Source organism: Argopecten irradians, chromosome 15 (assembly GCF_041381155.1).
Source record: "Argopecten irradians isolate NY chromosome 15, Ai_NY, whole genome shotgun sequence".
Classification (NCBI taxonomy): Eukaryota; Metazoa; Mollusca; class Bivalvia; order Pectinida; family Pectinidae; genus Argopecten; species Argopecten irradians.
The window spans coordinates 31581032-31608202 of NC_091148.1; the positions used below are offsets into that span (position 1 = coordinate 31581032).

Sequence of the window (27171 nt, forward strand, 5' to 3'; positions counted from 1 at the left end):
ATTAAATCTTACGAGTTTTGAAATTTTACAACTGGATTTAAAAGTTTGTGATTTAACCATATCTTTGTATTTTGGGATCACATTTCCTGATCATAGCCATATCCCACGGAATTTTGAAAATATCATCCCTGTGAAAATAACCAGCTATTTAGTATTACCACCAGCCCTCCTCCTCTGGGTCGTGTGATCGAATGCCATGTGGATCGCTTGCCAGGTGTTGACCAATGGTCGGTGGTTTTTTTTTATGTACTCCGGCTTTTCCTCAACCATGTTAACCTGGCTTGTCCTTAATTGAACCTGGCTGTTAATATCAAACCAAACCAAAAATCATATATATCCATTAGGTTATTTTCCTACTTCTGATTTAAGGCTGTATGATACTTTATAAATATCTACCTCCTTTTCTTAAAGAGTTCTTTTCTAAAAGTTCATGGCCTGAATTACATTTCACTAATGGGAATGTGACAAGATACATTTATAAGATAGTATCATTTCTATCCTTTCCTTATTTAAACTCTCAAATAATTTCATGGTTCAATCTCTATATTTGTGTAATGGAGATTTTTTTTTAATATTGTGACTTAAAAGAAAAGTATTTAAGATGAATAAGGTTCTATATCAATTTGGCAATATTATAAATAGAATCAGTACAATGCTCTAGGGGAAAAAATGTTCTAAAAGCAGCTGCCTATGTACACGTTATGGTGGAGACTGCTTAATGTAACAAAAACCCTGACTGAAGATCTTACACAATATTCCCATGCTGATAATTTGGTTTATATGAAGCTGTGTCCTTTATTGATTTGATCAGGAATAAACTTGACGTAATATCCGTGGCTGGTGGTGGCTGTTTGCATGAAATTTGTCTTCATATAAAATTGGTTGTTGGTGTTTGGATTTTATGTCCTCATTGACCCTGGATGTTGGTGTACTCATATGACCCTGACTGTTGGTGTCTCCTTGACACCTGTCCTCATTGACCCTGGATGTTGGTGTACTCATATGACCCTGACTGTTGGTGTCTCCTTGACACCTGTCCTCATTGACCCTGGATGTTGGTGCACTCAAATGACCCTGACTGTTGGTGTCTCCTTGACACCTGTCCTCATTGACCCTGGATGTTGGTGTACTCATATGACCCTGATTGTTGGTGTCTCCTTGACACCTGTCCTCATTGACCCTGGATGTTGGTGTACTCATATGACCCTGACTGTTGGTGTCTCCTTGACACCTGTCCTCATTGACCCTGGATGTTGGTGTACTCATATGACCCTGACTGTTGGTGTCTCCTTGACACCTGTCCTCATTTGACCCTGGCTATTGGTGTTTACATGATATCTGCCTCATTTGATTATGGCTATTGGTGTTGTTACATTTGACTAGTGGTGTCTTAAAACTTCAAAGACCTGTAAAAATGTTATCAGGAAAGTTAGAATGAGAAACTCATCGGCATGACCCTGATATGTTGGTGTCTCCTTGACACCTGTCCTCATGTGACCCTGGTGATGTTGGTGTGTCTCATATGACCCTGGAATGAGATTCTCCTTGACACCTGTCCTCATTGACCCTGGATGTTGCTGTACTAATATGACCCTGAGTGTTGGTGTCCCCTTGACACCTGTCCTCATTGACCCTGGATGTTTGTACTCATATCCCTAAAAAGGTTGTTGGTGTCTATATTTGACACCAGTGTCCTCATTTGACTTTGGCTTATTGGTGTTTACATGATATATGCCTCATTTGATTATGGATATTAGTGTTGTTACATTTGACTAGTGTTGTCTTAAAACTTCAAAGACCTGTCATGTCTATAAAGACCACTCAAGGGACAGTCAAACTGTCTATAAAGACCACTCAAGGGGACAGTCAAACCTGTCTATAAAGACCACTCAAGGGGACAGTCAAACCTGTCTAGAATGAGAAACTAATCGACATGACAGGTATTTAAGTTTTATAGCAACTGAATGCTAATATTTGAATCAGCAATGTGACTTTGCTGGTGATGGTGGCTGGTTTGTCTCTGTTGTCCCTGGAATGAGATTTGTTTGGTGTAGTTGTAACTGAGAAAAACCACAATCAGATTGTAAAGCTGAAAATAAGGTTACAGCCTCTGAGCCTCGGATGTATTCAATTATTGACTTTGTATTGGTGGAATATTTTACGATTAACACCATTTTAATCTTGACAAAAAATCAGTATAAAAGGTTGTTCTATATTTTAAAGGTTGTTCTATATTTGTAACAATACCAGTGTCTTTTCCTTTGGGTATTTATATATTAATTTAGGTAGAGATTAGTAGTGACTCCTATTGGACTGGGATCTATTGAGTATTTGTGGAAAGTTTGATAAGACCACTCAAGGGACAGTCAAACCTGTCTATAAAGACCACTCAAGGGACAGTCAAACCTGTCTATAAAGACCACTCAGGGGGACAGTCAAACCTGTCTATAAAGACCACTCAAGGGGACAGTCAAACCTGTCTATAAAGACCACTCAAGGGACAGTCAAACCTGTCTATAAAGACCACTCAAGGGGACACAGTCAACTGTCTATAAAGACCACTCAAGGGGACAGTCAAACCTGTCTATAAAGACCACTCAAGGGGACAGTCAAATCTGTCTATAAAGACCACTCAAGGGACAGTCAAACCTGTCTATAAAGACCACTCAAGGGACAGTCAAACCTGTCTATAAAGACCACTCAAGGGACAGTCAAACCTGTCTATAAAGACCACTCAAGGGGACAGTCAAACCTGTCTATAAAGACCACTCAAGGGGACAGTCAAACCTGTCTATAAAGACCACTCAAGGGGACAGTCAAACCTGTCTATAAAGACCACTCAAGGGGACAGTCAAACCTGTCTATATAGGAAGACCACTCAAGGGGACAGTCAATCTGTCTATAAAGACCACTCAAGGGACAGTCAAACTGTCTATAAAGACCACTCAAGGGACAGTCAACTGTCTATAAAGACCACTCAAGGACAGTCAAACTGTCTTAAAGACCACTCAGGGACAGTCAAACTGTCTATAAAGACCACTCAAGGGACAGTCAAACTGTCTATAAAGACCACTCAAGGGACAGTCAAGTCAACGTCAAACTGTCTATAAAGACCACCAAGGACAGTCAACTGTCTTAAAGACCACTCAAGGGACAGTCAATGTCTTAAAGACACTCAAGGGGATTAAAGCCACAGACAGTCACCTGTCTATAAAGACACTCAAGGACAGTCAAACCTGTCTATAAAGACCACCAAGGGACAGCAAACCTGTCTATAAAGACCACCAGAGGACAGTCAAACCTGTCTATAAAGACCACTCAAGGGACAGTCAAACCTGTCTATAAAGACCACCCAAGGACAGTAACGTCAAACATGTCTCTAAAAGACCTCAAGGGACAGTCAACGTCTATAAAGACCACCAAGGACAGTCAAACCTGTCTATAAAGACCACTCAAGGGGACAGTCAAACCTGTCTATAAAGACCACTCAAGGGGACAGTCAAACCTGTCTATAAAGACCACTCAAGGGACAGTCAAACCTGTCTATAAAGACCACTCAAGGGGACAGTCAAACCTGTCTAAAGACAAACCTGTCTATAAAGACCACTCAAGGGACAGTCAAACCTGTCTATAAAGACCACCCAAGGGACAGTCAAACCTGTCTATAAAGACCACCAAGGGGACAGTCAAACCTGTCTATAAAGACCACCAATGGGACAGTCAAACCTGTCTATAAAGACAGTCAAAACTGTATATAAGGACTACTCAAAGGGACAGTCAAACCTGTATATAATGACCACTCCAGGGGACAGTCAAACCTGTATATAAAGACCACTCAAGGGACAGTCAAACCTGTGTATAAAGACCACCCAAGGAACAGTCAAACCTGTCTATAATGACCACCCAAGGAACAGTCAAACCTATCTATAATGACCACCCAAGGGACAGTCATATCTGTCTATACAGACCACTTAAGGGAGAGTCAAACCTTATATAATGACCAACCAAGGCACAGTCAAACCTGTCTATAGTCAAGTAGTCATTTTATTCAGGTCAAATTCTGTATAAATTGGTCACTTAGGACCTCAAAGATATTACAGAGGTGGTCGCTAAGGCAGATTTTACTTTAAAAGTGCAGTCTTTGTTCTATAGAATTACCTTGTATGTAGGGCAGCATGTTACAGTGAGATAGCACTATAAAAAGGACAGAGTTCCACTATCACAAGGAGACACAACAAAAATATACCACAGCATCTCAGAACATATAGACATACATAGAACACATTCTAACCAATCAACAGTTCCTACTTTTGGAATATCTCGTCAATGATGGAAACCCCTTATGACCATTCCACCAAACTCCAAACCATTGTCACTATGCTTCTGAAAGTAATGTCAGAGGTCACATGGATAAGTAACCGTGTGCTTTCTTCCTACTCCAGATCCTTATAATACCATTTAATACAAGAACTAGAGGGGTTGTCCTCTTAAGATTGAAAACACAATATTTGTCAGTAGCTGTAGGGCAGTGATTGAGTGGTTCTGTCCCCAACTCTAATCATTTATCGACCGACACAAAGCAGCTGGAAATACGGACCAGTGGCTGTTTAAACACTTGTGTCTTCATTTAAACGGCTAGAATGATGGCGAGGAAATACTTCCTTACAACCAGCCCGGAACTACAGTCTCTATACAAACCTATCAAAATGGCTGAGTTAGACTAAATATACAGTGACAAACTGGTAGTTAAAGTCAATCTAAGAGTATATCTGTATGGATGTGAGTGGTGTGTCTCTCCACTCTATTGTAACTAGTAAATGACTTTTAAGTGTAAAATGCTGTCTGTGGAGATATATATCCAGTAATACATGTAAATGGAGAGTTATATAAGTCTGGTATTAATGCACTCTTCTATGCCTGTATCAATCGTGGAAACATTTATTCTTGTCACACAGACCTGCTCGTTTCTGACATACAGACCTACATTGCTCAGATTACAGTGGAAAGACATATGTGACACTTTTGGGTATAGAGACCAAATTTAGGTTACTTCTGCTAAAGAGAAATATTGCAGTATTTTCCCGTTTCATCTGAATCAAGTAGAAAACAAGTCCTATATTGTATATATATTTCAAGAGAAAAAATGTATTTCTTTCCCAATTGCAAAGATGATTATCGATTATCAAGTGTGAAAATCATGGCCTTCACTGTAAACTTTTTTTTCTGTAATACATTAATTACATTTTACAGAATTTTAAAGGTTAGAGACATTGAGATTAAAAATATCAAACTTTACAGTGAAAATAGATATACTTACATTTTAGATTAAATTATCTATCAGCAAAAGTCGGGGGTGTGGTGAGGATGGGGGTGGGGAGTTAGGGCCACAGGTGGGGGTGGGGAGTTAAGGCCACAGGTGGGGGTGAGTGTCACTGGCTGTCCTGATTTCATATGGAGACTGAGGCATCTTTGTCTTAAAAGACAATTTTACCAAAACATAATTCCTCTCTGATATTGATCAAACAAGTCCTATATATCATAAATACTTCCTGCTAACATACAGTATACCTTGTCTAAACTGAACCCTGTATAAACAGGAAACTTGTCTATACCGATTAATTTGTTTGGTCCCGACAAATTTCTTAATAAACTATAGTACCCAAAACCTGCATAATCCGGAACCTGTCTACTCTGAAAACCGGAACTGTCTAGGTAATGTTACTATACCTTTCTTTGTAAAATTAACTTGGGCAAACGGGCAGCAATATTTTCACAACATGGGACTGATCATGGGGTGCCTAAGGGGATTTACCTGTACCGGTATACTAAGGGCTAGATAGTTACAACTTTTCACTTTTCATTAGACGGTTTGTTACATGCACATTGTATTTGTGAATACTTTTCATGGTCAATTCTAACAATAAAACATACACATAACTTCTGAGAGTTCATTTGAATGTAGCACACCGAGAGAAATGGATCATACATGTACACCTCAGAAACCAAGAAAACGTAGGATGGAATTCTGTGTTCTACCATGTACATATGTGAGAATAAACATTTGTGCTGTAATAAAAAATTTCTTCTGATGATTTCCATGTGAACATATTGTGATAAGGTTCTATTCTCTATAAACCGGACACCTGTATAAAAACAAATTGACTGGTCCTGTTCACATCCGGTTTAGACAAGTTATACTGTATAGTGAATCCTTATATAGGAGGTTCATGTGCTGTCTATAAGATATCAAGTTTTTGTGGCTTCTGCCTGAAGTCCTTCCACTGATCAATTAGGTGAGAGTGATCGTCAGGCTTGATGGTGTGTTGTTAAGGACGCGGTGCGACAATGATGATCTGTGTTTGAGTGTAATAGGAGATAGTTATTATTATATAAATGTTCAATAGAAGCACAAAATCCGACTCGTCCTACCCTTTATCTAAAAAAAAGTGTCAGGGGTGAACAATATTAGCTTGTGACTTCATTGGTAGATGTACCGAAATAGGATATTGTAAATATAATGTACATGAGTTATATATACACCCTCCAAACCCATACTCAGTACGTGCCTGCTTGATGGCTTCTCCGGTCAGAAATCTGAAGGTCAAGCCCACTGTTACCGAAAATAGGAAAATAAATGTATAATTAAACTGTCAAAGGTCAAGTTCTCCATAATTAGCATTGAAAGTATACTGTAATAATAATGTTATAAGTTACATCTGTCATATCCTTTGTCCGTTCTATTGGGGCCGCATTGGTTGAATGGTTAAGATATCTCGACATAGTGCTACTAGCACTGGACCTCTGGGACACAAGTTTGAATCCCATATGGGGCAGTTGCCAGGTACTGCTGATCTATGGCTTTTCTGCGGGTACTCCGGTTTTCCTCTACCACTGGTAATAGGATGTTATAAAACCAAACGACACACCCATTCCATTGCTATAAAGAAATATTTATTTCTCACAGAGACAGGGGCATTTATTGTTTTATGTTTTCTCACAGAGACAGGGGCATTTATGTTTTACTTCTCACAGAGACAGGGGCATTTATGTTTTATTTCTCACAGAGACAGGGGCATTTATGTTTTACTTCTGATAAAGAAAAAGATATATATTTCTCACAGAGACAGGGGCATTTAGTTTTACTGACATTTGTAAGCATTGAGTAAAACTGTAGCCTCTTCTGGAAATATTGCTGGTGTAACACCTTTAATGAACATTTTCTTTATGTAAAACTTGCATCTTATATCTCTTTACTTAAGAACATTAGTAAAATGTCTTGTTTTCCGTTGTTGTTACAGGAAATCGGGAACTTGAAGAAGCTGACACAGATTGATGTCTCTGAGAACCAGCTGGACTATCTGCCTGAGGAGATTGAAGGACTTTGTAACCTCACAGACCTGGCTCTGTCACAGAACAACCTGGAGTCACTCCCCGAGGGCATAGGTAGGAGGATAATGCTGTCACGAAATAAAAGTTTCAATATTTTAGAAATAAAATCAACCATCTTGGTCAATCAAATCTAATATTTTTTTGGAATCATGATTGGATGAAGTCTGTTATGTGAAATCTTAACATGGCTTTATGAGCCGTTGAGACATAGAAGTCCATTCTAAATATTGTGTTATATTTTGATTTCAGGAAGTCTGAAGAAACTCTCCATCCTGAAGGCTGATCAAAACCGCCTGCTGGTGCTCACTCCACAAATTGGAAAGTAGGTGTTACTCTCTGGATATTACATTATATGTATATCCTATATTTTATCCTTCACATACCACTATTGAAGAACAAAGGAGGATTTACTTATTATTACAAATAAGTATTAGTGATTACTCCAAGTTCTTTTGTCTTGAAATGTTTAAAAAGGTCACTGTATCCTGAATTTTTCTTCCATCGTATCATGTAAACAATGTTAGTGATATTTTCACTTTGTTTAAGATTACATCTTCAGATGAACATGATCTTATAACTTATTCTTTGTATTTGGTAGCTCGAGTCTTAACAGTCATGTTTCCTACAAAATCAACATTTTCCACAGATTTGTAGCTTTGTACAAGAAATTGGTATGAAATAGAAATTACTACAACAGACATTGTAAACCTGAACTAATGGCTCTTTTATGCTTTACAGTTGTGAGATGTTACAAGAAATGATCCTGACAGAAAACTTGTTGAACGTAAGTATACGACCTTTATCTAGGTCGTTTTGCTTTGTATCCATCAGATATGTAACTTATGATATGTCAATGTAAGTGATGTTTGATATATAAGTTCTTAATTTCTTGTACTTCTGGTTGTATTTTATTTGGCGAAGAAATCATTTATGTTTGGATTGTGTGATAACTACTTGAATATATGTAAAATTTCTTTATGTTTCAGGAACTCCCTGTAACCATTGGTCGCCTAAAGAATCTGTCCAATTTTAACGTAGATAGGAACAAGCTCACAGAAATCCCAGTTGAGGTAGGAAACAAAAACGATCATTCTCAAGATGTTGAATTCAGAAAGGAAACGTAATTCAAACATGTTTTAGAGATAACCAGCAGGCCAGTAAGATTCTGTTATAAAAGAATGTGACATTCAATAAGATGAATCCATGTTGCATAAGGGAGATAAAACTAATGAAAAAATGTATTAATGTAGCATACATCCTTAACTTTTATACTGTTTACGAAATATCTTCAGTAATGTTTGAATCAGCCTGGCCTGATTCCATGCTTTTATCATTCATGATATCATAACATTGAATAGTTAGGAAAATTGACCTAAGTTCTGGTTTTACTTTACAGATTGGACGGTGTGTGCGACTGAATGTGTTTTCCATGCGCGACAATCGACTTCTCCGCCTTCCTCAGGAACTAGGTAATCTGAAGGAGCTCCATGTCCTGGATGTGTCCGGTAACCGTCTGGAATATCTGCCCATAACCGTTGCTAACCTTAACCTCAAGGCTCTGTGGCTTGCAGAAAACCAGGCCAAACCAATGCTCAAGTTTCAGACGGACTTCGACGAGCGAACTGGACAGCGAGTTCTGACCTGCTTTCTGCTTCCCCAGCAGGATTTCCACACAGAAAGCATGGGTAGGTCATTGCCTAATATGGTCATGATTCCGCCCCCAGTGGGCAGGTCATTGCCAGATATGGTCATGAAACCGCCCCTTGTGGAATTTTACAGCTCCGGTAGGTGCATCACTGTTTCGTGGTTATGGTTCCTGCTAACTCCTCTCTCCAGTACACATCGGTTGTTGGGCAGGACTTTGAAAACTTTGTCAGCAAAATTTATAGAAAAGAACACTTGGATATATTTCCAAAGTGGAATTTCAGGAAAAAAGTTTGTTAGAACCTAGAGTAGAGCTAGAATATTTTGGTTATAGCTGTTCCAACAACCTCCCTTGTACTATAGAATAGTAAGTATAGAATGCTTTTCATATAGCTGTTGTAATAACCTCTCTTCTGTTTAGGTGGTAGATAAAAATGTTTCTAGCTGTTCTAATAACCCTTCTCTAATATTTAGGGCCCTACATCAGAGTTGTGGGAGCTCTACAATTGGTTTCTGCTGATTTTCATGAAAAGCATTAGACCAATTGTGTTGAAACTGGCAATAGCTGATATCATGTAGATGTCAGTAGGGGATAAAGGTTTTCTCGAGAAATTCAAGATGGCTGCCATTAAAAATCTTCAGATTTCAATGAAAATTGGTTTTGAGAGGTTTTAGGTGACACTGGATATCATGGCTACAGCTTGGAAGGTTGGAAATCCAAAATGGCGTCGCAGTGGCCCTTAAAGGAGTCAGAATTAAAAACCTACCAAAGTTCAGTGAAAATTGGTATTACGAGGTTTTCGTGGACATTTAATTCTATGGTAATGGATTTGAAAAGGTTTGGAAAGAACCAATGCAGGGCATCTACTACAGCTAAGAGTCATTTAAGTAGGAAGTGTAGCCCTTATTAACGGCCGTCGGTTGTTTAGTTAGGTCTCGGTGATAGATGTTAATTATAGCTGTGTTATATAGTATCAAGATCACACACTCTTATTTTAGTATAGGAAGCTGTTATAATAAACCTCCCTGTTAAGATGAAAAATATAATAAAACTTTTAATAGTAGCTGTTCCAACAACCTCCTGTGTACTATAATAACGTAGACTGTAGACAAAGGTGCTAGAGCGTTTCCAACAACCTCCCTTGTAAAAGGATGGTAATCTATTAGCTGTTCTAAACACTTGCCCCGTAACTCTGAGGTAAGTATAATAACAAATCTTTAAGTCAGAGTTACCTATTTATATGATGAAAAGAATGCTTCCTCATATGATTGGGTTCATCTGATGATTCTAATGTTATAAAGTTAACAAGCATGAATCCTTAGAAATAATACTGAACTATTATATTATATCAAAAAGTATCCACATAACCCTTTAATGTTTCGAAAGATTCTTTTAGTGAATGTTTTGGAAAATTCTTTTTGGTGAATGTTTCCGAAAATTCTTTTTGGTGAATGTTTCCGAAGATTCACTATGTTACAATCTATTAGGTCGGTATTGAATGATAGTAAGTTAGCTTTCAAATTTTTTACTAGCCATCAGCAAATGGAAGAACACGTGTTTACGTACGTATTTGTCAGTTGTGTTCTTATTTGTGATTGGTTGCTTATATTGATGTTCACTTTTATGGTAACAAGTGGCGTTAAGGATATTGAAGACCTTCAAATAATCTCACCAACAGAAAAATTTTTAAAGAATCTCAAAATAGAGTAAAATTTCAGCACAAAGTTTGACATATTAAATAAGTAAGATTATAATGTAGAAAAGTTAAAAAAAAAAAAAAGATTATTAAAAGTGAGTTGGCATGTCACTAAAAATTCTGGCCTCAAGGATATTCCGTCATTGCATGTTCATGATGACTTCTCTTTTGAGTAGGATTGATTGTGACGTCACGTTTTAACAGCGTGAATTTTGTTCATGAAATAAAAATGTCGCAATCAATACCTTTATACAAGGGAGATAACTCTTAATGTGCAAAGACGGAATCGGAATCACCAACACAGAATGCACGTTATAAAACATGTCCTGTATCTATGGTACACGATCATCAACATTCTCATCGATGTCAATCACTCCAGGACTGATTAGGTCGTCCTCCTTGTATCTATTCCGAATTTGCATATTACAGAGTTATCTGCACTTGCGGGGAGGTATTGAGCGTAACGTCATACGTTTCGGAGAAAACGACGTGAATTGCGCTCACAACATAATGACGTAACAATCGATACCTACCCGCAAGGGAGCTAACTTTGTAATATGCAAAGACAGAATAGCAGTTTGATGTAGCTAAAATTGATTAAAGATTCTACTAAAAACAATAAAATATGATACCCTGTGACCTATCTCCAACACCATACAAACATGCACACGCGCAACATTATAATTATATGGTATACCACCAGAATGTTTTAATTCTTGACAACAACAAATATTCAGATTACTTAAAATAAATGTCAGCAAATAAAGATAACAATGTTTAATCTATTGCTGTATTTTACCTAAAATAAGAAAAAAACCAGCTGAAATATTTAGTATTACACATACTCTCCAAATGAAATCATTCAAACATTAAATTGAAGACTTTTAGACATACAACGCCATCATTGTTATGAAACTTTCTGAAATAGGTTCTGGTCTTCTTTATTTATACATGTACATGTTGTATTTGAATTTGAAGTACAGGATGAAATATCCAGCAGTTTTCTTCCCTATAAAATCAAAGTATAATTTCTATAGTAATTTCTTACATTATTTATTCATTGCCAAATTCACCTTTGAGAGTCATTTTGACTTTGTATATTTGATCTTTCATCCTTGGTTGGATATTTTATCTATTGTGTTCAAGATTTTAAATTTGGGGTTTAGTCAAATCCATAATGATGTTAAGGCGTCAGTTCCATGTATATGTGAGTTTCTAACTGATTTATAAATTTTAAAACTAATTTGATAACCATTTAAAATGTTTATAACCTCTAACATTGGTGATATTTATCTGAAAAATTGAAAACGGTAATTAAATTTTTCGATATTGAGCTATTTAAATGTTTTTCTTATTTTGATGTTAAATGGTAATTTTGTTCTAGCTTTTTCATAAACAGTTACTAAATGTTAGCTTGACTCGGCCATCAAATGTGGGGACTGCTTCAACATGGAAATTACAACGTTTTGTCATGAGTTATCTCCCTTATTGCCACTGTGCATCAAATTGATAATTTTGCTATTGGTCACTCATGCATGTCGTCATTTGCACACCTCAAACAGCTTACTGTTATCATAGATATTTCAGTAGCCAGTAGCTGTTTCAACAACACATAGTATGGAACTTCATAAACCAACATTGGAATGGTTTTGTGTGGGATCTGGGCAATAAAAGAATATTTCATTCTAACTTTAAAAAATGAATTTGATCTTTAGAGAATATGATAAACTTTCAGTCTACTGATTAATATGTACATATTTATATTTCTGTAATACTGCTTTACTGGTTTTGCTGATTTGTTTAAGTACCTTGATTGACTGATACTTTGGGAAGTATAAATCTTTGTCCTTATATTGATTGGAAAAATAAATCACTACATTATAACAGGATATCCCTGGAGGAATTCTTGTTGATTGGAAGTAAAAATGTTTGATTATCATATCTTTAATTTTACAGATAATATGTGTAAGAAAAATAGAAAAAAAAGTGAAAGATGTCAATCATTTTGTTTTGTCCAAAAGATTAATAAAAAAAAACTTCTCTTTTCCAGAAAATTTGTTACGAGGCAGTATTGCCACAGATGCGGAGAGCCAGATTATAGAAGAGTCTATGAAGAATCCTCGCGATAGTACCATACAGTTTGAGGTTCCAGACTCAGACGGAGATGATGATAGCAATGTAAGAAGGAAAATGTCAATATGATAAATTATTATGTCCACACTTATAACGGTATTTTTTCGAAGTCTTGTTCAATATTATGTCCTCAAATACATTACCGTACGGTATGTTATATTCAAAGTATACTACTAAGTTGGGTATAATTATCATGTTCTCTTAATGTTTCTTTATTTGTAAATTCTGTAAAAAAAAAAAAAAAAATATCCTGTGATTATTGTCAGGAAACAATTAAAAAATATTACATAATCAACATTTAAATTTAAAGCGACCTAAACATAGAAAGACAGAAAAAGTAAGTATTGCCAAGTATATACTGTATATGTCTACTGAACTTTGATGCATATTGGGCTGTCACACTTACTTTAGCCTGAAACAAGCCTTTCTATGATCTTCATCTGTATATCCATGTATGTGGATTCTGTCTCAATCTTTTGCCTGTTGATTGACCTTTGAGGTCTTGACTGACCTTTGACCTCTGACCTCTAATCTCTCTCTCAGAGCATCTTTGTGAGGCATGACACTCCGCATCCTAAGGAACTGAAAGCACGTCACCCCAAGTTCAACAAGAATAAGGTTCAGGGTATAGATGGGCATGTCATTCCACACCAACAGGAGAAAAAGGTAGGTCTCCATGCTGTAGGTTCTCACACTGTAGGTCCACATGCTGTAGATCCTCACGCTGTAGGTCTCCATGCTGTAGGTTCTCGCACTGTAGGTCCACATGCTGTAGATCCTCACGCTCTAGGTCCACACGCTGTAGATCTTCGCGCTCTAGGTCCTCGCGCTCAAGGTATACATACTCTTAGTCTACATACTGTAGGTCCTCGCGCTGTAGGTCCTCGCGCTGTAGTTCCTCGCGCTGTAGGTCCTCCTGCTGTAGGTCCTCGCGCTTTAGGTCCTTGCGCTGTAGGTCCTCCCGCTGTAGATCCTCACGCTTTAGGTCCACACGCTGTAGATCTTCGCGCTCTAGGTCCTCGCGCTCAAGGTATACATACTCTTAGTCTACATACTGTAGGTCCTCGCGCTGTAGGTCCTCCCGCTGTAGGTCCTCGCGCTGTAGGTCCTCGCGCTGTAGGTCCTCCTGCTGTAGGTCCTTGCGCTGTAGGTCCTCCCGCTGTAGGTCCTTGCGCTGTAGGTCCTCGCGCTGCAGGTCCTTGCGCTGTAGGTCCTCACGCTGTAGGTCCTTCTGCTGCAGGTCCTTGCGCTGTAAGTCCTCATGCTGTAGGTATACATACTCTTAGTCTATGTACTGTAGGTCGGGTTAGGTCCTTGCTTGACCAATTTTATCTATATCTGGGCTTGTAATTATGTCTGTTTGAAATATGATTTTATTGCTGTTTGATAGAAAAATGTTATACTTATCTGAGATGAAAATTAAATTTCCGCTTGTTCTGTCTTGTAATCATGCACTGTATGACTGTCTTTAGATAGATATGATCTCAATACAGATAATGTATGTCAAACTTAGAATTGATCTCAATACAGATAATTTAAACTTAGAATAAGATATTAAAGAGGATAAATAAAAACTTGGGTGTGATTAATACACTCGAACAATCACTTATAGGTACAAATGCAGAAAGCAGGTGTTATGGTCCTGTTTGTAAGTTTGTAATTAAGCTAGACAATGGTAATGTTACAATAATGTTGAATACTTTGTGGTGTTTGGGATTATTTGAAGCCTTTTCACAATCAAATTTTACGTTTTAAAATTATTTACATTCATTTCATCATAACTAATAAATAACTAATAACTAATGTAAGAACATACCTGTACAAATATGCCTAAAGATTAAAATCTGTGATGGTGTATATAGGTAAAAAATATTTTGTAATATCTACACAGGATCAGGCATTCATGCCTGCACGTGACCGCGACAGCGACTTCCTGTGGGTACAGGATCAGCCAGAGGAACCATCAGAGCCACGTGAGAAAACGTCTAAGCGAGTGCAAATCGGCGGGGAAGAGGAAGTGGCACCCGAGGAACCCACCAAAGAAACTGTACCACCCATCATCAAAGGTAGATATAGTACCTAAGCCTCCCTCATCCCATTGTTATAAAAGGCCAGTTTCTTATCATAGAAGCAGTGCCTTAACTCCCCACATCTGTGGATGTTATTCTCGTCATCAATGATAGGTTCTTATTAGAAGCAACACCTCCCCTCTTGTATGTGATGTAGCCCCAGTTTCACTACCACTGAACAGGAATGTTACTTAGGACTAGATTTAACTTTGGACACTCACATTGGCTACATCACCTCTGACACACATTGGCTACATCACCTCTGCTAACATCAGATTTGGTAAGGATTTTTGTCTCAATCATTCTGGATAGTAGCTCTCTGTAGGTAAGGCTTTTGTCTCCATCATTCTGGGTAGTAGCTCTCTGTAGGTGAGGCTTTTTGTCTCCATCATTCTGGGTAGTAGCTCTCTGTAGGTAAGGCTTTTTGTCTCCATCATTCTGGGTAGTAGCTCTCTGTAGGTAAGGCTTTTGTCTCCATCATTCTGGGTAGTAGCTCTCTGTAGGTAAGGCTTTTTGTCTCCATCATTCTGGGTAGTAGCTGTCTGTAGGTGAGGCTTTTTGTCTCCATCATTCTGGGTAGTAGCTCTCTGTAGGTAAGGCTTTTTGTCTCCATCATTCTGGGTAGTAGCTGTCTGTAGGTGAGGCTTTTTGTCTCCATCATTCTGGGTAGTAGCTGTCTGTAGGTAAGGCTTTTGTCTCCATCATTCTGGGTAGTAGCTCTCTGTAGGTAAGGCTTTTTGTCTCCATCATTCTGGGTAGTAGCTGTCTGTAGGTAAGGCTTTTTGTCTCCATCATTCTGGGTAGTAGCTGTCTATAGGTAAGGCTTTTGTCTCCATCATTCTGGGTAGTAGCTCTCTGTAGGTAAGGCTTTTGTCTTCATCATTCTGGATAGTAACTCAGTAAGATGCCACCAGCTACTACAAGAAAGTCCTGCCTTAAAATCTCTAAAACATGATAAACTCACTAAAAAGAAAAGTTAAGTTGGAAATTATTCCGTGTCTGGCTCTATAACAAGATAAACTCACTATAAAGAAAAGTTAAGTTGGAAATTATTCTGTGTCTGTCTCTATAACATGATAAACTCACTATAAAGAAAAGTTAAGTTGGAAATTATTCTGTGTCTGGCTCTATAACATTATAAAATCACTAAAAAGAAAAGTTAAGTTGGAAATTATTCCGTGTCCAGATAGACTTAAAATCATTGAATTTGATTTTGTAGTCCACTTGAGAAATGAATGAATCATGTCTGTTTTGTTAGCTCCAGAACTGGTTGGTCCACCCCGCCATGAGAGCCAAACCCAGGAGATCAGTGAAGAAGAAGAATCACCCACGGAGACTGCTCCTCTGATCCGTGAAGTCACGGTGTCTGAACCTGTGTTCATCCCCGAGGATCAATACAATGGGGGGATTGAAGAGGAGGAGGCAGAGGATTCAGACGATGAACAGAGGAGTTTTGAGGAATATGATTCCGACGAAGTGAGTATGAGTTTAATCACTATGTATCTCAGTATTGTTATAAATACTGAGTTATTTTGAGAATGTAAAAGGCAATATCTGTCAAGAATATACTGCAGGGGTTTTAATACCAATTAGAACCTGGTACTTTTTGCTAGTTAAATCTGGCTGTGGCCTGATTTTGGCTAAATTTATTAGATAATATACAGATAGTATAGAAAAGTACCCCCTGAAATTGCTATTGTACTGCCCCCTTGAATTTTAACTTTTATAACCTGTTGGTTAGGACCAATCTTATTACTCTATATTCACTTATAACTTAACGATGCGCATAACTCTTTGTTTTACCATGCTATAGGCTATTTTGAGTTTAAATTTTTTTAATTGTATCAAAGGAAAATATGTGTTTTTCCCTTTGAAGAAAAAACATTTCATGGTAAAGCAGACATTGACAGAGCACATTTGGTTTCAGGACATTTACCGTCCACGAAAGGTAGGATTTGACCCAGAGATCGAGGAACATCCAGATCGTAAAATGGGACTTCGGCGTCGGGATACACCTCATCACAGGAAAAACAAACGTATCATACACAACGAGGAGACGAAGGAAAAAGTCCTGGAGATTCTGGCTCAAGCCGCTGCTCAAAAAGAACAGACCGTGGCACCGGTCAAACTGGAGGTGAGTGGTCAACAAGTAAAAAATAAAGAGGGGAGGGGTTAAACCATGGCACTGGTCAAGCTAGAGGTGAGTGGGTGGTCAGCAGAGGGATGTTGCAAACATGTTGTGGCACCAGTTAAACTGGAGAAGGAGTTAGACCAAAGCTGTTGTTAAACTTCTGTTTGATAATTAAAGGGGACTGGGAAGGAACAGAATATGGCACTGCTCTAACAGGAGGTAGGTAGTTGACTCAAGGATATTTAAGTGGTCAATAACAGGGGGGAAAGTCTAAGGATTGACAAAAGAAATACAAAAAGAAAAGCATTCATGATTTTGTTTTAGACATCCAACAGTTTTGCCAAATGCAGATGGTGTCTTAATGATTTCGTTGAAGAGTTATCGGTGGTGGATGTTTTAATTGCCAGTAACGAGGAACTTTCCCCACTTACCACGTAAAGAATATTAATCATTCTCTTCTCTCCATCAGCCAATTGAAGGTCTGCGACTACCCAGTGTCAACGACAGTCTCAGCAATAAAGCACAGGAGGAGGAATTCTCGATTCACATACTGAGGCAGAAAGGCCAGGGGCTTGGCATTAGCATTGCTGGGGGCAAGGGTTCTACCCCATACAAAGGTGACGATGAGGTAAGATTATATGACAGAAAGGCCAGGGGCTTGGCATTAGCATTGCTGGGGGCAAGGGTTCTACCCCATACAAAGGTGACGATGAGGTAAGATTATATGACAGAAAGGCCAGGGGCTTGGCATTAGCATTGCTGGGGGCAAGGGTTCTACCCCATACAAAGGTGACGATGAGGTAAGATTATATGACAGAAAGGCCAGGGGCTTGGCATTAGCATTGCTGGGGGCAAGGGTTCTACCCCATACAAAGGTGACGATAAGGTAAGGTTATATGGCAGAAAGGCCAGGGGGTGGGGATCAGTATCCCCGGGGGCAAGGGTTCTACCCCATACAAAGGTGACAATGAGGTAAGGTTATATGGCAGAAAGGTCAGTGGGTGGGGATCAGTATCCCCGGGGGCATGGGTTCTACTATATACAAAGGTGACGACGAGGTAAGATTACATGGCAGAAAGGCCAGGGGCTGGGCATTAGCATTGCTGGGGGCAAGGGTTCTACCCCATAGGTGACGATGAGGTAAGATTACATGGCTGAAAGGCCAGGGGCTGGGCATTAGCATTGCTGGGGGCAAGGGTTCTACCCCATACAAAGGTGACGATGATGTAAGATTATATGACAGAAAGGCCAGAGGCTGGGCATTAGCATTGCTGGGGGCAAGGGTTCTACCCCATACAAAGGTGACGATGAGGTAAGATTACATGGCAGAAAGGCCAGGGGCTGGGCATTAGCATTGCTGGGGGCAAGGGTTCTACCCCATACAAAGGTGACGATGAGGTAAGATTACATGGCTGATGGAGAGAAGAGGCTGGGCATTAGCACCACTGCGGGCTAGGGTTCTACCCCATACAAAGGTGACGATGAGGTAAGATTACATGGCAGAAAGGCCAGGGGCTGGGCATTAGCATTGCTGGGGGCAAGGGTTCTACCCCATACAAAGGTGACGATGAGGTAAGATTATATGGCAGAAAGGCCAGGGGCTTGGCATTAGCATTGCTGGGGGCAAGGGTTCTACCCCATACAAAGGTGACGATGAGGTAAGATTATATGACAGAAAGGCCAGGGGCTGGGCATTAGCATTGCTGGGGGCAAGGGTTCTACCCCATACAAAGGTGACGATGAGGTAAGATTATATGGCAGAAAGGCCAGGGGCTGGGCATTAGCATTGCTGGGGGCAAGGGTTCTACCCCATACAAAGGTGACGATGAGGTAAGATTACATGGCAGAAAGGCCAGGGGCTGGGCATTAGCATTGCTGGGGGCAAGGGTTCTACCCCATACAAAGGTGACGATGAGGTAAGATTACATGGCAGAAAGGCCAGGGGCTGGGCATTAGCATTGCTGGGGGCAAGGGTTCTACCCCATACAAAGGTGACGATGAGGTAAGATTATATGACAGAAAGGCCAGGGGCTTGGCATTAGCACCACTGCGGGCAAGGGTTCTACCCCATACAAAGGTGACGATGAGGTAAGATTACATGGCAGAAAGGCCAGGGGGTGGGGATCAGTATCACTGCGGGCAAGGGTTCTACTCCTTACAAAGGTGACAATGAGGTAAGATTATAAGGCAGAAAGGTCAGGGGGTGGGGATCAGTATCCCCGGGGGCAAGGGTTAGACTCCATACAAAGGTGACGATGAGGTAAGGTTATAAGGCTAGGATCCAATGTTGTTACATGTTTCTGTAAATATCTGTTGTATCTAGAGTATATCACATTTACGTTTGTTATTTCCAGAGTATATTTATATCGCGTGTGACGGAGGAAGGACCTGCTGGGAAGGCAGGTGTTAGGACGGGAGACAAACTTATTTCGGTAAGTTGAAACGCTCAGGCTTAAAGATGTTAATGATAACAAGTTTAACTGAGGTCATTATTTTATTTGCTTAAATGCTTTCATTTATTTTTGGCTAAGTTATTAAATGAACAAGACTACATATTTCAAATGCATTTCCATGTACATATGTAATTTGGGCCTAAATAGAAACCTCTTCCTGAAATAGAGAAATTTTGCTGTGAATATTCTTCCAAAATATTTATGGAAAAAAAGAAGATTTAAATGTACATATATCAAGGAAGGAAAATAAACTGTTTCACCAATCTGAAATGCTAAGACCTTTGTAATGTTCAAATTTGAAAACCACTTGAGGTTTGAATCAGAAAATCATATTCAATGATGACCTATATAGATAGATGAGTAATAATGAAGTAAACCACGTTTATCCAGAAGATTTACCCTCTGATGTTTACAGGTAAATGGCGTAAACCTTGTTGAGGCTGATCATTATGACGCTGTGGACGTGCTCAAGACTGCAGGCAATGATATCACTATGGTTCTGAGTAGAGAGTTACCTCCTCCTGAATTAGACAACAGCACACCAGAGGTCGCTCTATCAGTAAGCATGCTCTCTTCTTTCTGTTTATAAAAAGATTATATTTGAGAATATCTGGTTTTCCCCTGTTTTGTCCACATTTGCATAATAACATTGCCAAAATATTTTCAAGTTTTTTTTATAAAAACATTGCATTGAGAAGATGCATGATTATATTCTATTCAATTTAACACTTGCCCTTATTCAGCCCTTAAATTTCATAATGGACTATTCTAGCCTTTGAAATAGAAGCATGTGTATACGGGGTGAAAGAATTAATGCATCAAAGTAAAGTACAAAAAATCCAATATCCACTTAGAAGGTTATTCTTGGCTCTAATTTTCAAAAAGTTAATTTTTCTGCATTTGGAAAATGTTTGACTGTTATAGGAGATTCTGTTACTTGAAGGCTAATGATAGAATGATTGGTTACCGGGTATCTAAGATATTGTGTATATTATTAAGGAATTGTCTAACCATTGGTTACCGAGTATCTAAGATATTGTGTATATTATAAGGAATTGTCTAACCATTTGTTACCGAGTATCTAAGATATTGTGTATATTATTAAGGAATTGTCTAACCATTGGTTATCGAGTATCTAAGATATTGTGTATATTATTAAGGAATTGTCTAACCATTGGTTACCGAGTATCTAAGATATTGTGTATATTATTAAGGAATTGTCTAACCATTGGTTACCGAGTATCTAAGATATTGTGTATATTATTAAGGAATTGTCTAACCATTGGTTTCCGAGTATCTAAGATATTGTTTATATTATTAAGGAATTGTCTAACCATTGGTTACCGAGTATCTAAGATATTGTGTATATTATTAAGGAATTGTCTAACCATTGGTTACTGAGTATCTAAGATATTGTGTATATTATTAAGGAATTGTCTAACCATTGGTTACCGAGTATCTAAGATATTGTGTATATTATTAAGGAATTGTCTAACCATTGGTTACCGGGTATCTAAGATATTGTGTATATTATAAGGAATTGTCTAACCATTGGTTTCCGAGTATCTAAGATATTGTGTATATTATTAAGGAATTGTCTAACCATTGGTTACTGAGTATCTAAGATATTGTGTATATTATTAAGGAATTGTCTAACCATTGGTTACCGGGTATCTAAGATATTGTGTATATTATAAGGAATTGTCTAACCATTGGTTTCCGAGTATCTAAGATATTGTGTATATTATTAAGGAATTGTCTAACCATTGGTTACCGAGTATCTAAGATATTGTGTATATTATTAAGGAATTGTCTAACCATTGGTTACCGAGTATCTAAGATATTGTGTATATTATTAAGGAATTGTCTAACCATTGGTTACCGAGTATTTAAGATATTGTGTATATTATAAGGAATTGTCTAACCATTGGTTACCGAGTATTTAAGATATTGTGTATATTATAAGGAATTGTCTAACCATTGGTTACTGAGTATCTAAGATATTGTGTATATTATTAAGGAATTGTCTAACCATTGGTTACCGAGTATCTAAGATATTGTGTATATTATTAAGGAATTGTCTAACCATTGGTTACTGAGTATCTAAGATATTGTGTATATTATTAAGGAATTGTCTAACCATTGGTTACCGAGTATTTAAGATATTGTGTATATTATAAGGAATTGTCTAACCATTGGTTACCGAGTATCTAAGATATTGTGTATATTATTAAGGAATTGTCTAACCATTGGTTACCGAGTATCTAAGATATTGTGTATATTATTAAGGAATTGTCTAACCATTGGTTACCGAGTATCTAAGATATTGTGTATATTATTAAGGAATTGTCTAACCATTGGTTACCGAGTATCTAAGATATTGTGTATATTATAAGGAATTGTCTAACCATTGGTTTCCGAGTATCTAAGATATTGTGTATATTATTAAGGAATTGTCTAACCATTGGTTACTGAGTATCTAAGATATTGTGTATATTATTAAGGAATTGTCTAACCATTGGTTACCGGGTATCTAAGATATTGTGTATATTATTAAGGCCTATAAAATACCTGTTGCTGTGTTGTAGGAAGTATCAGATGATAAGAAGCCTGGATTTGCTACAGTCACTTTTGAACAAGCACCTGATACTGAGGTTTTCGGAGAGGTAAAATAATATTGTTGTAAATACAAGTATTGGTGGCCACAAGTGCTCTTAACTTAACCATCAACAATATGACATTTTACATACACATTTTAAGCTTGACACATAAGAGATCATGAACGGCCTCATGAGAAGACTAGCTATTGTATATGCTGTATTTCATGTTAGATTACTTTCCCAAATTTTACAGCAATTTCATGCTGCTTTCTTAAGAAAAAAACTTTCAGTTACATCAACTGTACCAGCTTCTAATGCTGTACCCATACTGATATCCGTCTACAATAACCCTGTCTTATTTCAGACAATCAAGACAATTTTGAGAAGAGATGAGAATGGACTTGGATTCAGTATCGCAGGTGGCCGGGGGTCTGTGCCATTCAAGGGAAACGATCAGGTATGTTGCTCTACCTAGTTAGCTCCCTTGTTTTACTAGGATCAAGGGAGACTTTCACTTTAAATGTTGCTTGTAGAACTGATGAGTAAAAACCTGTTTTATTCTTTCTGCCATGTTTTTGGTTGATCTGTCTTCCTGTAGAATAGACCCTAAAGTGTTTTTATTTCACGTTCATGGATTTTGTTTTCCTCTCTTCTATTCAAAACATTTACTAAGATAATTTTGCAGATGGATATCATACATTTTGTTATTATGGTAGTTTTAAATGAAATTTCAAAACAAGATAATCTAAAATATATGACTTTGTAAAAGAAAGGAGAAAACATATAAATGCTGAATTTGAAGTTTTGTCTTTCCTTGAAGCATGAATCTGGAGTTGTTGTAGTTAAAATTTAAATAATTAATTTATAATATCTTGACTAAACATAAAAGGAATTCGCTATTTAATGAAATAAATTATCAAAACATTATATGTTGGCTTTCTTGCTGACAGGGACCTTCTTGGGTAATGTTTGATCTGAGAAAGATATAAATTTTCATGTAGTTTTCTGATAAAAGCCAGAACTTACCAAGTTTATTTAGCCCTAGTTGAATATTTCAATATTCTGTGGTTGTAGTGTGGCTCTAAAACTATATAATGCTAGTCAATTTGACCATATAAATCCTGAAAATGTATTCATTAATTATAGGTAGATTACAATTATATTTTTATCAAATTTCTCTGTAACTCATAACGGCGCTCCAGAATTTTTAACAATAATTAAATGCTTTTCATGATCAGTAAATAATATTTCCTTGAATGTTAATAATGAAATCAACAAAAACAAAATATAATGACAATTCTTCAAAAAACTGGTCAGAATAATATTTATACGCAGTTAATCATAAAACTTCGTAAATATACAAAGTTAATCATATGGTTTACGATACTAATGTTCTATCTATAAGACTTGGTACTTGTCAACTGTAATCATGCTTTGTAGAAACTGTACAGCCACATGGGCCTCTTGTTTTCACTGCTCTCAATATGCTTGGCTAAATCAGCACTTTGCCTGTTTGACTCGTGTCTTAAACATTGCTCAGTGTCACTCCGACTGGGGGTTGTCTCCCCTGGAGGAAGAGATTATCTCCCCTTACAGAGCTGCCTGCCTCTCACAGAATTAGTAGCTTTATTTCTATGCTGTGTTGCTGTTTATCCGATTGTGTTGTTGGTAATTTTCTGTAAAGATTACACCTTCGAGGGAACTAAATATACATAACCAAAGTAGAAATGAAAATCAGTTTTCTCACTAAGTTATAAAACAGGCCGCATTTGTTCTTTCTAAAAGAAGTATGAAAATTTTTTAGAAACTCAAAAAATTTCATTCATAGTTATTTGTTAATGAAAATTGTATCCTTCTTCTATAAAGAAAAAATCTGTAACATGAAAATGTGTTCTTTCTGATCGTGATAGTTCTTGAATACTTATTAGCTGTTACAAATCTGATACAGGGCTATGTATGTAGTGTAGCAATTTTTGATGGTAAAAATCCAATTAAGTTTGGTGCTAATTAGGATGTTTGTTGTTGTGAGGCTTGTTGAGTACAATGTTGTAACTCCAAATCTTGGTTGATGTTGTTGTCTAAACAGAAAGTTCTAAAATATCTGAAGATCAACTATATTTACTTTTTAATGATTTTACAGATTAAGGTTTCTTAGATAACATTTTGGAATGAGAAGTCATTTCTAATTTATTTCATTCACAAGTTCAAAGTATTTAAATTACAAAAAGGGCATATAATGATTTAGATATAGTTATTTTTATCAAATCAGCCTTCATTTGAAATCTATTCTAGAGAAATGTTTAACTTTGGGGGAGAGGCAGGGGTATTTCAGTAAAATGACCTTTTGGTCATGATGGTTCATCAAAATAAAGTTTAGATGGAGTTTAGGAGAAACAACGATTGATGGTGTTGTTTGATGATTATCTCCGTCGTTTTACAGCAAGTCTATACCTTCCTCGAGGTTTGTATGATCAGTGATGCATGACATTCCATTGATGGTTGTCTCCCCTGTGATGTTGTTGTTTATTTTCTACATGATTGCTCGTGACCAATTTGTGTCTAAAAAAATCATCAATTCTTTCTGTTTCTATTTTTAGCGCCGCATAGATTCAGCATGGTTTTGTTTACCTGGATTATAATTAATTCTGATTATTTTCATTACGAACATAATTCATGTTTTCTTTTATAGTTATATTTCCTTATTTAACCACAAAAAAGCCGTCAACATTGTTTAGAAATGGCATGATCCCTGTGTGTATGTCCCTGCATATTGTGAAGATTTTAATGAAGCAATAAACCGATTAACATATTATGATTAATTGTCTTTATCATCTCATCCAGGCTTCTATATATAGATTTCCAGTAAAGCAGAGTATTTCAGCATGTTCCCGTGTTCTAATTATCTGTGTATTGGGGGTTCGTCCTCCTATTTTGATGATGCATTTGTAATCTATTTTTGAGTGCTTAGAAATTAAGGCATCAATTCCTAATGGTGCTGAAGTTGGCTTATGTACAAATACTGCTCTTAGGAAAAAACTTTGTTAGTTTCATCCTGATGAAATTCACCCTGATTTGGACAGATTTGAGAGAATAAAATTAGCAGAAGCTAAAACAGAAGACTGTGCTGTAGAATTTAGTCTCAAGCCAGAGCAATTCTATATTTGCATATTACAGAGCTACCTACCATTGTGAGTAGGTATTGATTGTGACGTCATTTGCTTACAAGTACAAGATAATTTTTTCGGACAACTTAAATATGATGATGGTACAATTGACATAAGGGCAGATAACTCTGTGATTAGTAAAGACAGAATACAGATGATGAATTTAGAGTATATGTTCAATGAATTTGAAACAATTTGTTAGAAGTTTATCATGGCTCCCCAACTCCAGTTCTTCCTTTTTCTCAAAATCAATAACTGGTCTTGATATAAAACATAATACAAAATAAAATCTGTATTGTGTTTTAGTACTATGTATGGTTAAATATAGATGTATCACTGTTTCTCATTCTACCGTATTATATATATATTCACTAAAAGTAATAAACCATTCTTTTGGCTGTTCTCTCTATTAAAACTGTGCTGTTATTTACTTTACACTCTGACTGTGTATTGAAATATGAACCATTTTGATGTGTAGTTTATTGTATAGCCATCTATATAAGATATAGCAGCAGATATTCCTGAGACTGTCTGTTGTATTCTGTTTCAGATACATTAACATTAGACTGTGTTTCTCCTCAGATCTCGTCTGTACTTCTCATTTCTGATTTCTCCGCAATATTTTACTAATTTTAGTAACTGTAAATGTAAGTGAGATGTTAATTGCTGTCAGTAACACGGTTCATTGTTTAGTTAATTGCCATCTTACCTGCAGATACTTCCACCTTACCTACAGATGTCTCTAGCAATCCAAATATCTGGGATCAGATTTTGCAAATAATCATTTTTTCCCCTTGACCTCTTGCCTTTACAGAACTGGTTGTTTGTTTCCTTAGCATTAAAAGGAAAACCAGGAAAGCGAACAGAGCTTTACATGATATTAGTATAATTTGAACTTCAGCATGATGCATGATGCTTCTGCTATAGTTTATGAAATTCATTAATCAATGCAATTCATAGGTTGTTAAATTACTAAGACAACTTATTAATGTCTCGAACTTCATAATGCTGCCGTACTTAAAAATCAATCCTATACAGTAATAATAAAAGTCTTCAGTACAGCATATATGGGGAAGAAAAGTCTTTTTTTTTAAAAGATTAAAAAAAGTCTTCAAAATGTCCTCGGAAAGTTAAATTAACAAATCAAATCAATTATGAATGATGAATACACATTCACAATACCTATCTTATATCTAACAAGCTAAAAAGTTTTACAGTATAAAAATATCATTCTGAAAGTGTGGAAAGTTTAGGATACATTGTGGCAGAACAAATGTAGGTGAAATCATTAAAACAATTGTCATTGTGTAAAATAATTTACATTTGGATGGGATTCTTGAATAATTCAATATAAACAAAAATACTGGTTAAAACATGTCTAGTTAATCCATTTCCATAGATACTGGTAGGCCTGTTGGTGTTAAAATCACATGTGGTGGTATGCGCAAGTGTTGTATTGTAAATTTCACAATTGATGACTTGTATTCCTTGTACTGTAAGTTTTGTAAATGATGAGTTACCTCCCTTATATCATTGAATTACATCCCTTCTATCATGGAGTTATCTCCCTCATACTGATGTGTTGTCTCCCTTGTATTTACAGGCTATCTACATTTCGCGCGTGACCGAGGGAGGTGCCGCAGCTAAAGACGGTAACCTCAGAGTTGGAGACCGGATTATTTCGGTGTGTAAATATGTTGTTAATAAGTATAGGGTTGTTTGATGTCTATCAACCTGAAAAGTTCTGTTTTCTTAAAAGTATTTAAATAGAAATCAACAATTCAGAATGATTACAGATTTCAACTGATTCAGTGTCAGAGGCAATTCTTTGGACATTATTTTCATTTGATCAGAGGGGAATCAGTCAAATTTTGGCATCTAACTTCACCAT

General features: G+C 37.1%; 1 protein-coding gene across 13 annotated transcripts in view; it reads left to right on the top strand.

Moving 5' to 3' along the window:
* Positions 1 to 27171, top strand: part of LOC138309681 (protein scribble homolog) — a 94924-nt gene that overhangs the window by 30230 nt on the left and 37523 nt on the right. For 9 of the 13 annotated variants that reach the window (XR_011206308.1, XR_011206307.1, XM_069250892.1 and 6 more), the window contains exons 7-24: positions 7299 to 7443; positions 7639 to 7711; positions 8128 to 8173; positions 8376 to 8459; positions 8786 to 9173; positions 10567 to 10596; positions 12781 to 12908; positions 13407 to 13529; positions 14755 to 14929; positions 16191 to 16408; positions 16860 to 17066; positions 17533 to 17691; positions 19418 to 19495; positions 19932 to 20075; positions 22105 to 22182; positions 22481 to 22573; positions 24557 to 24577; positions 26884 to 26964. Coding sequence is in view for 11 of the 13 variants with exons in the window: in XM_069250892.1 (XP_069106993.1) it covers positions 7299 to 7443; positions 7639 to 7711; positions 8128 to 8173; positions 8376 to 8459; positions 8786 to 9173; positions 10567 to 10596; positions 12781 to 12908; positions 13407 to 13529; positions 14755 to 14929; positions 16191 to 16408; positions 16860 to 17066; positions 17533 to 17691; positions 19418 to 19495; positions 19932 to 20075; positions 22105 to 22182; positions 22481 to 22573; positions 24557 to 24577; positions 26884 to 26964 (2271 nt within the window). In the remaining 2 variants the exon portion in view is untranslated. Of the gene's footprint in view, positions 1 to 7298; positions 7444 to 7638; positions 7712 to 8127; positions 8174 to 8375; positions 8460 to 8785; positions 9174 to 10566; positions 10597 to 12780; positions 12909 to 13173; positions 13201 to 13406; positions 13530 to 14754; positions 14930 to 16190; positions 16409 to 16859; positions 17067 to 17532; positions 17692 to 19417; positions 19496 to 19931; positions 20076 to 22104; positions 22183 to 22480; positions 22574 to 24556; positions 24578 to 26883; positions 26965 to 27171 lie in introns of all 13 variants that reach the window. The other 4 variants (XM_069250893.1, XM_069250894.1, XM_069250901.1 and 1 more) reach the window with 4 other exon arrangements.